This window comes from Plasmopara halstedii, assembly GCF_900000015.1.
Source record: "Plasmopara halstedii genome assembly, contig: Scaffold_3060, whole genome shotgun sequence".
NCBI lineage: Eukaryota > Oomycota > Peronosporomycetes > Peronosporales > Peronosporaceae > Plasmopara > Plasmopara halstedii.
The window spans coordinates 510,835-523,341 of record NW_020189964.1 but is presented as its reverse complement, the minus strand read 5'-3'; the positions used below and the strand labels follow the sequence as shown (position 1 = coordinate 523,341).

The window sequence follows — 12,507 nt, the reverse complement described above, 5'->3', positions numbered from 1 at the left end:
GGGGGGGGGTCTCACCAAATGGGCATGGTGTGACCACACCCAAACAAGCATACGGTACGGGGCTGGGTAGCCAGTAGTTATACATGTATTTAGATTTTGCTTAACATATTTAGAAAAATCTATGCATTCAAAATTAGGCGGCTTTGCCGCAGATAAAATAAATAAAGTCAGTTTGAGTTTAAACCGAAGAGTTAATTAGCCTTGGGTTAAGGTTGCAATTACACTTGGAGTAAGCGGGTTGCTATCCGCTAAACTCGTACTTGTTCTGAGTATAGAACGAGAGATCGCTGACCCAACTTACGCTTCCTCAAAGCGCAAAGTTACGGCAGCCCCGCTGCATCTTTTGTGACATCAAGGTTCGCCTCTCTTCTTGCTACATCTAATCGTCTGTCGCTACCTTAACTTTACCACCCGTAATGCCAGCCGTGCCTTAAGTGATAAGAGCCATACAAGGTAAATATCTAGTCTAGTCGGATTAGAGGTAATGGTAACTATATGCTATTCTCGGAATAGCTTACTTATAAATAATTTACAGTATAGGCTTTCGGTTCCGCTTTCCGATAGAGTTAAGACACCCAACTTCTGCTCGTTTGCTAACGCGAACTATTTGGGCTGATCCTTTTCAGTTGCAAAGTGCTCAGCAAAGACTCCATAAAGTAGAGGTTCATGGGACAGGGGACAACTAGTCTCGCGCTATACATTATGTGGTGTTTATAAAGATATATCCAACAGAATATATAATTAGCTCTGCTTTAAATCAGTCTTGAATTCAAATACATCACTCTTGGCATAAAGCAATGACAAAACTTTTACTGATAGGGGTCTGTGTTCGGCCTATCTATGTGGTGCGCGGCGAGTCCATTCTCTGTGCGTACTTTAAGATTCGAAAATTCCTTCATGCAAGATATACGATAACTCTGGTTCACCGAAATTTACTTTTCGTCAAACCGAGAATATGAGTTTGGCTAAGACGGAAATCCTCTGAAAAGCCGAAACATGATATTTTCTCGAATATGCCCCTCAGAAACAGGTCTCAATTAATCAGCTCCAGCCCGTGAGCTCTTTTTTAGAAACTGTACAAATAGCGACTCTAGGAGCAAAAGCTGTTGTTGTTTGCCTGAGTGTTTACGAGCGTCAAAAATTCGCAGATGAACACCTTCAAAAAATCTACCAGTCTATCGTCATTTGACGATCAATTGGTCCCCATATAGATTTTCAAAGCGAAACTACTTTTGCTTAACGTCAATGCCGCTGGAAACAGAAACATAAATTATTTGTTTTAAAGCAACGACGTGTCGTGCGTGCGGTCTCCAAGTTAAGAGGTCCGCGCAAAAGAGTACCATACCACTAGGAGCGAGGCATTATCATTACAAGAGCTATACAGGCAACAGATGTCGCGAGGGCTCGCGAAGCTTAATCAGGCCTACTGCATGCAATAACAGCTATTGTCCATCCGTTAGTAAATGCGAAAATTAACGGCTTATGTCCAGGACAGGACTTAAGTTCTGTTACAGCATGGATGGCAATGTATCCTGTTTCGAAAATGATAGTGCTTGCCATGTACGCAGGACGGCCTGGGGGTTGAGGTCAGTAGGACCCAGCCTTCGATATAGCAATTGTCTTTATGAGAAGCAGAAAAGACCAGAATCGCTTTCCGCAACAACTTATATGGTCTTATGGTACATGAAAACTCTGATAGATTCAGGAGTGTCGTGCAATGACGCACGACTGTCGAAAAGAGTAAATAGTCAGCGAAGGCACTATATATGCCGGCTACAGAAACGATACTGCTGCGTCTTACGACGAAGACGCTAATGAAAGTCGAGCAGCCTTCTGCAATCTAAGTATTCGTCACCGTGGTATGTTGTTCCGTCCTAGACCTTTCTTTATTTAAGATACAATTTCATTATTGATAGGCGTGACAAGAAAGTCATGAGCCATGAACCAGTAAGGAGTCGTAGACATTAGGTAACACGCACTTCTGATCAAGTATGGATTGCGCGAAGCAGAGATTCAAACTTCACCTCTTTGGAAGAGCAGAAGTTCTCGCCGCGGGCACAAAGCCGAAAACCGAGCTCTTTTACTACGGGACGGTTAAGCTGTAGATGTCGATAAAAATCACACTCGTATATTTACTATTTTGAGATTTGATTTCTTCAAAATGTGATTATTATATCACTTTTTCAATAAATTGTAGCATTTTTATGTAGACTACAGTAATGTGTATGACACCACAATAGCGGATACTACGACTCAAATTGCGCTACATTTTATTTAAAAATTACAAAATAGATCCTTGATATTGAAATTTTCACTTTGGATATCGCAATTTTGTTCGAATGGATAGTACCACTATAGCTCTAATCCTCAATGATCTCCCTAGTATTAAGATTCCACATGCACTCAGATCAGCTCGTAACATTCTTAAGATGTGCGTCTATTACCTAATTAAAGCAGTAACACCTGAGCTCTTCCGATGATGTTTTTAGTCCATAAAATTTTTCGTCATCATCGCTAAGCTTTATCTAAGGACTTACTATTGATATTCAACAGTATTATATAATACCGTTGGTTGCTATAGAATATACTACCAGATCGTTTGTACGAGAAAGATGAGCCTAATGAGCGGAACAAATGAAACTTGAAGGAGTCCATCACATTTGATACCCACTTTGACCAAAGCCACCAATTAACAAGAATCCTACCACGACACTACAGATACGGACAATACGAAATATTCCGAACATCAGAACTCAAGTACGTTATACCAACTACTCTATCGTGCGATCTACACCAGGTATCAAATATCTACACAAATTCATGCTATAGATGCACTGTAGCTTACACCTACCGAAGGAAACATGACTCGTGGTCGATAATCTTTGGACTGAATGCCATGCTTTTTCCTCGAGCAATTTCCGTAATCATGATAAAAAACGTACCCCCCAGCCCGTCTTTCCTATATTCGAAAAACCTAATGAAATGACTAGTTCTGGATACTGACGTTTGTCTATGATTACAGTCTGTTTCTAACGATGAGAAACAGGTGATGTAAAGACGTAATCCTTGGCCAAGGTTATGTTCTAGCTGTATCTTCCATGATGTAGGGTTTCGTATTGCTTTGAAAGTTATCTTTCGGTGGTTTACTCTTGCAAGGTTACTAGATACCAATTATCCGGAATCCGTTAACAACTGATGGAAGCGATATTTGCAAAAGATTTTAAGATACTGATCTCGTTCTGGATACATTACCACTGAATAACGTGAAGGTTTCCAGCTGATTGTTTGTAAAGCCAATTAAATTACGAAGTAGCGATTGAAATGGCTTACAACACTTGAGTCGACTGTTCCTTTTAAGTGAGTAACTTTACTTCGATTAGTAATTGACCTCCCCACAAATTTTGGTGGCTAGGATTTGCAAAATTCCAATGAAACCATATATCCTGTAAGAATTTGTTAACAAATTTCTTATAGTTGTATTTTCGAACCATTTATTTTAACTTTCATACCTAATAACTTGTGTGATTTCGTCAGCCATTGCAGCTCTTCTAGGATGTAGTATCCACTACTCTCCATCTCAGTTCAGTCTCCGATATTCAACATTGAACGCATTTCAAACTCAAAAATGCTAAGCCGTGTCTATAAAGAGGTAAAACTTCCTCTTCCTGACGATTTCTTTCCAGCTATGACCATCTCAGCACAACGTGTCAATGAGTATCACAATAATGCCAAGCAATTACTTCACGAGACACTTCATACAAGTGTACCAGTCTCAAGACTTGATCCAAGTCAACAACCAAATCAATGGAAGGTTATTGGCAATCGGAATGGACTCCAATTGTATCGAGAACGTGGATTTCATAAAGGAGAGGCAGTCAAAGTCCATGTTATGGGTCAAATGTCAGGTACACTTGACGACGTTTTATTAGGTTTATATGCTACAACAAATGGAGCACTCAAGACACAACGAGCGATTCTCCATCCCAATTATCTCGATAGCGCTGTCTTACAAGTTCTTACAAAAGATCATTTTTCAGAAGATGATTCCAACTTTTCATATCAATTTTCAGGTCTTAAATGGTTAGCATGTGCTTCGAGTGGAAAATTGGTACGAAAACGAGATTTGTGTTGGTATGAAGAACTTGGTTATACACAAGATGGAAATGGGAACAAAATTGGGTATCTGATCATGCAATCAGTTCAATTAAATGAATGTCCACCACTTGAGTTTCAAGGACTTACACGATCAAATGCTGCCGTTTGTTACATCTTTCGACCACATTCAGATCGTCGTGTAGCTGTTTATATGAAAGGGATACATGCTGTTAGTGGAAACTCAAGAAGTTGGAGTGCAGATGTGATTATGAGTGAGTTATGGTTAGGAGTAGCCAATGTGATGGAATGTACCAAGGCAAAACATTTGTCGACACTTGTGCATCGTACAGAAGTGTTCCAACCTTCATTCCCGTACGTACATTTTATTTGGGTTAAATGGTTTTTTTTCGATGATCTAAATGTATTATGTTAATAGGAGAAAAACCTGTGCTATTTGTGACACAAAGCTTACGATGCTCAAAAGAAAACAAATGTGTCAACTATGTCGTCAGAATGTATGCGAACAATGTTGTTTGACAAAATTCATTTATCCATTGCATGCTTCAAGCAACATTTTATCCAGTCACGTTTTTTGCAAACCTTGTTTAAGTACGACCAAGGAGAAATTGTACGCACGACGTTTGTACGATACAATGTCCGTCCAACTTGAATTGGACAGTAGTCCGGAATCATCACCTACGACTCGAATTCCATTGATTGAACGACCTGAAATTCCAATCATGTCATTATCTGCTGATTTTACGTTCTCACGACAACGAATTCGATTGCAAGAACCTCGAAAACGTCCAAATTATCCATCAACCACAACTTCGACAACCGTTTCATTGGATCTTTCAACAACTGACAGCAAGTTTCGCTTCAATTCATCAAATGACACAAAAACGAGAATTTCGTCATCTCCTGTTTCAAAAAGTCGTTCCGTTCAAACTTCTCGTGTTCAACGTACATCAAGTAACTTGTATCGTCGAAAATTTGCGTTACGAGGTTATCGAAATTATCAATTTCCAAGTTCTGATACTTTGATTCAGTTCACTAATCAATCCATTGATAGTACTCATGATATTCAAGAGATTGAATCATATGATTACATGAGTGATGAAAGTGAAGTGAGTGAAGAATTTACAATTGAAGATGCAAGTTTGGACTTTCGGACTCATGAACCGATTCATCTTTACGATGAAAGGGAAGTACTTGAGATTGAAAGTGACATCTCGTTTGAACTCCAACCTGAAGATTTATTTGGTAACGACAAGTTAAAGTATCTCACATCAAATGAAATGACATCATTTCAATCAACAGATCCTGAGAATCTTATGGCACGTCTTGTACAGATCAATCGAGCAGCAGAAGCTACGTATTTGATGGCTAAGTATAATTCGAGTATCAAGTATAAGTGAAAAGCAGAAAAGTAATTGAAAGCTTCACGTACATGACTTTGACGTTCCAATTGAATCAATTGTCGACGATATTCCATGATTGGGATCGCTGGGGTTCCACCTGTAGAAATTAAATTCCTTGTCATTTTTAATTAGGATTAAATATACAAATCATACCATATGTAGCATTTGATGCAAGATGTTTCATAACACCACTTTTCGCAGCAATCCGAACATTATCTCCAATTATTAAATGCTGAGCAATTCCGACTTGTCCACCCACATGAACATTCGTGCCTAATGTTGTACTACCAGCAATTCCACATTGTGCAGCAATGGCACAACCTCTCCCAAGCTGAACATTGTGACCAATTTGAATCTTTATCGTACAATTTCATATTAGATATGACCAGAAAAGAAAAAAATATATAAACTTTCACTGACCAAATTATCAAGTTTACAACCTGTACCAATCACTGTATTACGCCAACTCCCACGATCAATGGTACAATTAGCTCTAGAGAAATATTACATGAGTTCATAAGATTTCTAAAAGGAAAAGAATCATACGCACCCAATCTCGACGTTATTATGAATCTCAACTTGAAATTCTTGAGCTTTTTTCACGTGAAAACCATTAGTATCGAGCAGAAATCCAAAACCATCTTGACCGATTCGAACTCCAGGATGTATCATAACATTTGTACCGATAGTACAATTTTCCAGTGTCACATTACTACTGATAAATGTATTGTTTCCAATAACTACATCTTTCCCAATAGTACTAAATGCACCAATGTTGCATCCAGTACCGATCTAATACAAGAAATACGGGAGAGTCATACAAATTAAAAATACTAATTTCAAACTTTCTTCTCACCTGAGCGGATGGATGGATGAATGTGTTAATAGACGCTTTATACTGTATCTTAGCATCTGTACACGCTCGCCTACATTGCGAAAAAGACACCGTTCGTTTGCTACGAACAACGACGTACAGACATCTCGAGGGTGTATACATTTGATACTGATTTAGTGCACACTCGTAAATAACAATAATACTATCGATGATATAAAATATGGTTTATGGCTAGTTTTAAAACTTTCTATTTCGACCAATGAAATACCTGATACGCTTCTTTATTCGTCATCGAGTACGCTGATTAGTCATTTCTCCTTGTATTCGAGACGAAAGCTGTGTAGCGGACATGTACTGGCATATAATCTTTGTGGTCTTGAAAGCAGACGTACGACTCACACATAACAGTTCAGACAAAGATGAATTGTCTGCTTCACTGCGGGTAAGACCCGCGTGCTTAGATTTTTTAATGATTACACTGTGAAAGTCGTTGATCTTCTTCTATGATAAACGAAGGACTCGATCAATGGTGGGAATATTACCTACTAATTTTAGTGGACGGTAATATCCGCCGATCAACCTGAGAATGCTGGACAATTTGCATACAAGATGCACTCTTTCAGGCTGTTTTGCAGCACATTCTTCCTAGAAAGTGGCATTTTCACCTAAGCGTACACAAAATACCACTCGCCGTTGGTCTTTGTCACACAAAAAAATGACGCCATGTAAACGAGCGTGACTTTTCCAAAAACATCTTGTGCTTTGAACGTATTAGAAGTTCGATGCATCGTCAAATTTCCTAAGCTTGATCCATTGGCGTGTTACGCAATATTTTGTTTCGGAAATCGGGTTGATCTTATGACTCCTACAATGTGTGCAGTATTCATGAAGAAAGCTGTGTCACCACGTCGTGGTATTCCTTTAAGAAAAAAAGGAATTCGACTCCTGAAGATATGAGTTCGCCCCAGGCATCCAGTGATGTTTGGATGTGACTAGATCATGACGGACGATACCAAACTCCCCCAGTACTATCTGTATCAATTATGTATCATATTGTCTTGCAATGCCTCACACAAATTGGATTCGGCAAGAGCTTTTCCCAGGGTGCAAACTAGAGACAAAATATTTCCTCACTTCTCTTCATCAGCGAGTACATAAATATATCTATATTTGATGGGAAAGGTTCAACCATTTGACCTAGCTGTATCTGCACACATATTGATAATGGGGCATGTTGAGTTACATTCGAGACTGGTCATATATTTGCGATTTCCAATTATCATCTTCGGCGAAGTGTGCAGCATACAGCTGTTTTTTCTGATCACAACGGGAGTAGCTTCTGGACCCCAGCTCGGAAACTTTTAAATTTCCCTACTTCTTTTTTTCTCGGAAACCGCGAAAAATATTTGCTCTTGCCTTCCGATGTTAGCAAAAGAATCGTAGTTATATTGATAATTGTTGATTTGTAGATAGCATATACCCGTAATTCATGCCTATTTTAAAAACTTCTAAGAGACAATTTTGTTGGCGTCAAGATCACACTTGTCTGTGTTGACAAACATCTTGTTTAAGCCAAACACTCGCAAAATTTTACTAACATTCGTATCCACATGTCCGCTGCACGACTGTGAGAGTTGATTGTCGAAAATGGGTTGTGCAAACTTTGGATGCGGTTAGAACAGCTGATTGAACGTCTTTAAACTTTAGACGGTTTTAGGGGCATCTTACAGAGTGTATTCCCAATATATTTCCGACTATTACGCACATCAATAGAAACCAATATATATGCCAAAGTCACTGGCCATGCTGTTAAAGCGCATTCATTCTAAAAATCAGCGTTTTCTCAAAAGGGGTGGCTGGATTAAGATATTGCAAGCATTACTATTCGACACGTGCCGATATTCATCATGACGCAGGATGTCGGCTTGGGGTGAAAAGAACTCTTCGCTCTCATCAGGACAATCTCGTGCTTTTATCGACAAAATTGTATATGACTTACACCGGTCCATTGATATCACTGAGGCAACATTTATATTCCGGGGTTCATGTACCCTGGCATATATAGATGGATCGCACAAGTTGGTGTGACCACACACTGGAGTGGCTACACCTTAACAAGAAAGCTACTATGTGGCGGGATTGCCAGTATTTATGAATTTAAAAAGGTTTTACTGTTTAGTTGGGAAACCTATAGGTTTAGATAAAGGCGGCCTGCCACAGATATAATGAAAGAAATACTGTTTGATTTTTGAATACAAGAGTGTAATTGCCTTTGGCCAAGGTTTTGGGTACCAGCGGATCGCGATCCGCTACACTCATACTGGTTCTAGTATTAATTGAAAGATAGGTGACCTTTGCTTAGCTTTCCCTAAGGATAGCTATGGCAGCCTCGCTGCACTTGGTAGCCCGAGTAGTCAATTTACACCTGATTCGTTACGACGGATCCTCTGTGAGGATGGAGCAGCTATTCTAAGAGCCCCAGGGCATGCAGGACGTGCTTAAAAATGATATCACTGCTTGGCCCTGAAGGCGTGCAGCACCTTGCTTTGCAAGGACCTGAAGCGATTTGCGCGCACCTTTAGACGTTTTCGAGTTACAAAAAATGCTCTGCAAGAGCAACTACAGCAGAAGATGTCGACGTCGACTGCGTCCATGACGCCACCGTCGGCGACGGATGACTCTTCCCGACCCAGGTTGCTCATGTTGAACGTTATACATTAAAGGGTAATGATGGAAATAAACTTTTGCCCTGGGTAAGAGAGGCCAAGAAGGCTATGGCATCCGCCGTGCTCTATAACGAGCATAAGTACGTGGCGCTAGCCATCTTTCAGCTCGAGTGCCGAACGTCCAAGAGTTGCGAAGTATTGTTGCCGGGATGATCTTCGCCCCGAGGCGGTCGTAATGACCGCATTTATGGAGGGCCTCCGCACTGGCGTGGTCAGAATGGAATTTTTCGGAGTGCACCCGTCTTCTTTTAGAGAAGAAGCCCATGTGACATTTAATGCCGAATTCAAGTTTATGTCGGCACGACTTGGTTGAGATGCGCACTCTAGCAGCTCGTAGAACGAATCTAGCCGATAGATCTCGGCTGTGTTGAGATCTTTCTTGTCTGTGGAGACACCCGTCGCCGTCGGACTGGTTTTCCCCTGCGCAAGGCACGTCAAGGTTGAAATCGAATCGACGCCTCGCTTCTAACCAGTCTGGTTATCGCGGGGAAATGACAACACCCAGAAGGCTCGATACCACCTACTAAGGAAGAAGAACTGATTTCTGTTGAGTCTCAAAGGGGGAGAGGGCAGCAAAGCTCAGCTCCGAAGAGCTCCGTACGAAACGTGTATGCCAGCTGGCTTGCTGGTCGTGGAGCGACCGAGATGGAATTTGAGAAGCCATGGAAGATCCTGATCGACTCCGGGGTGTCGGGCAATTATGCTCGACGCTTCGCGATCGAAAGAACACAGCTGTATGCTGAGGCACTGAAAGTGTAGCTGAGTACCACCGTCACTGTTTGATTTTCGATGGTGACTTGCGTCCCAGTGCCGATGGTTCCTGAAGACCTCGGTGTCAAGCTTCTTGACTGACCATATCCTTCGTATGTCATGGTTGATATACCATGAGCCATGAATTGTTTCAAGATCGAAGACCTTGGGCGCCTGGTGGAGCTTTGGTGAGTCATGAGCCCACCTCTGCTAGAAAGCAAAAGCGCCATTGGCGCTGGCACTGGATCGGGACGGTCAACGTGCTGGCGATCGAAGTATTCTCGTTGTCGAACACTAAAGATGTATCGGGCAGGAGTCCCGAGCGTGGAGTGGCACGCAATCCGCTGAGCGCTTCTCAAGTATCGGAGCAGTCGCTGCATGCCATACGTGGTATGGTCGGACGAGATCTGAGACTTCGTGGGCGAGACCCCGGTGATGTACATGGAGTGGCAGTTATCCACTGGGCGAAGACTGTGATACTATAGCTCTTCGTCGAATGTTGTGAATAACATCAAGGCTCCGGTGGAGCATGGAGTGGGGACACTGGACGACGCTAAACGCGTGTTCACACTGGTCTCGTCGAAACATGAAACCTTTGTGGGACGGCAACGGAAACGCCGTATTTTATCTGCAAAATGCGGGGCGTCGACCCTAACCCAGGGTGCAGCGGGGCTACCGTAGCTCTTTGCTTAGAGAAAATGAGGCTAAGATCACCGACCTTACGTTTTATACAAGAACCAGTACGAGTGTAGCGGATCGCAATCCGCTACCTCCAAGAGTATTTAAAAACCTTAACCAAGGCAAAGACGCTCTTCCGTTCAGAATTGAAAACTGTATCTAATTGTTTTATTTGCGGCAGAGCTGCCTATATCTAAAACCTTAGCTTTTTTCAAATTAAATAGCGAAATCTTATTAATAACTACTGGCAGTCCTTCCACGTAGTGGTTTCTTGTTGCGGTGTAGCCACTCCAGTGTGTGAGGGGTATGCGATATGAGCATGCTGCTCAGCGGAGCCCTGATGGCGACGGACCCCGTCATCAAGAGCTCGAAGAGCATCGCGAGTCACCTGACCCCACTACCTCTTCTCGACGAGAATGGTGGCGTCCACTATCATGTGTAACGCCTTGTGGGTCGACATCGTCGACAGGGTCAAACCCATTATCTTGTGAATTGGCGGGGATACCCAAACTCTTAGAGGTCGTGAAAATTGAGGTGCCGCTTCGGCAAGACTGCCCAGACGTCGTGGACGCTTATGCTCATGTTGCTCCGCGTCGTCATGCGCACCGTACTTCTCTGCAGTAGCCAAAGAAATTGAAGGGCCATGACCTGAGCTCAAGCTATGGCCCTGAGCTGCTGTTGTCGTAGAATCACCCCACAAAGCTCGCGGGAGCGTGATGGATCAATCCATACGTCGCAGGGCGACAATAAACAGGAAGTTGACGTTTCGCCTTGACTATGGCAAACTCGAACCGAAGATGGCGTTCTACGTGCACGTCCACCGCCTTGTGGCTTTGCTGTAAGTTAGACAGCGATGAAAGTTTCAATGCCGCTGCACCCATGGCTCAAAGAACTCTTTGCCATCTGCAGCGGATGCGTACCTCCGGAATCGTCCACATTTGCAGAGCGCCTTCTCTTTCATCGCATAGTCGAGCGCAGTACCTAACCATTGGAATTTCTTCAGGTGCCAAGAAGCGAGCTCGGAGAGCTTATCGTTGGTCACGATCAGCTTGTGTAGTAGCCGGAAGGCAGACTACGTAGTCGCCCAACGTCGAGTGATCGCTTCAGTAGCGGGATCCGCCGAGCAGAAGCCGTATTCCACACGAGGGTCTAGAGCCGACGGTGGACGCGAGAGCATGAGAGCCGCTTCGTGAGCAGCCTCCGACCGCTGCTCCTGTACCTCGTTGAGGTATTTATAAATGATATCTCTTCCCTCGGAAGGCGAGAGGTCAGGAGACGGACACGGTGTCCGCAAGCTTCGAGCAGGGCTCATGTCACGCCGTTGGCGCACCTGATCCTTCTCTTTTTCCCATCCTGGACAAGGAGTATTCGACTAGTAATCGACTTTTCCGAATCCTCAACGAAGAAATCTGTCGCCCGTGGCGGGTGTGGTGTGTGTGTCGCCCGGTTACCGAGGGCATAGGATGTGCTTCCCGTGAAGCCGCGGACGTACTGTCCGGAGTTGCACCGCGTGCAAGAGACAAAGAAGGGCTCTGCCCGCGGGCGCTCTCGGAGCTAGCGAGGCTGGGCGTTTTATGTGACATGCACTTAGGACTCTTGGGACAGGAAATGCGTGAAAATGGTCCTGAGGACGTAAAGGTGTCTAAGACATGGGAGCCTTGTTAGATGCGACAGTTAAATGCGAATTGTGGGAACTCACAATTTTGGTGAGGAGAGTGTAACTGGGTTACACGTACCCGGTATGAAGAGGAGGGTGGGTCACACAAGATGGCGTGATCACTCAATGGTAGGACTGCCAGTATTGCTGTATTTTAATTAGGTTTACTATATAATTAAAAAAAACCTATACATTTAGATTTAGGCGGCTCTACCGCAGATAAATGAAGAAAAGACAGTTTGCGTTTTGAACGGAGAGTGTATTTGCCTCGGGTTAAGGTTTTGGGTACTAGCGGAATGCGATTCGCTACACTCATACTGGCTTAATCTTGGGCGTAAGGTCGGT

General features: G+C 42.9%; 3 protein-coding genes across 3 annotated transcripts; 1 reads left to right on the top strand and 2 right to left on the bottom strand.

The window, feature by feature from the left end:
* Nucleotides 1-1,037: 1,037 nt before the first annotated feature.
* PHALS_06613 (uncharacterized protein) lies at nt 1,038-1,267 on the bottom strand (the record flags this gene model as incomplete). Its single annotated transcript, XM_024719932.1, has 2 exons — nt 1,038-1,156; nt 1,231-1,267. 2 exons carry the CDS (start codon nt 1,265-1,267, stop codon nt 1,038-1,040), a joined length of 156 nt encoding a protein of 51 aa, XP_024585182.1.
* Nucleotides 1,268-3,625: 2,358 nt separating this feature from the next.
* On the top strand, nt 3,626-5,422 carry PHALS_06612 (hypothetical protein L916_05449; the record flags this gene model as incomplete). The annotated part of the gene is made up of 3 exons (XM_024719931.1): nt 3,626-4,467; nt 4,532-5,329; nt 5,416-5,422. 3 exons carry the CDS (start codon nt 3,626-3,628, stop codon nt 5,420-5,422), a joined length of 1,647 nt encoding a protein of 548 aa, XP_024585181.1.
* Nucleotides 5,423-5,466: 44 nt separating this feature from the next.
* On the bottom strand, nt 5,467-6,496 carry PHALS_06611 (udp-3-o; the record flags this gene model as incomplete). Its single annotated transcript, XM_024719930.1, has 7 exons — nt 5,467-5,481; nt 5,546-5,613; nt 5,670-5,871; nt 5,937-6,009; nt 6,067-6,308; nt 6,373-6,428; nt 6,481-6,496. 7 exons carry the CDS (start codon nt 6,494-6,496, stop codon nt 5,467-5,469), a joined length of 672 nt encoding a protein of 223 aa, XP_024585180.1.
* Nucleotides 6,497-12,507: the final 6,011 nt, after the last annotated feature.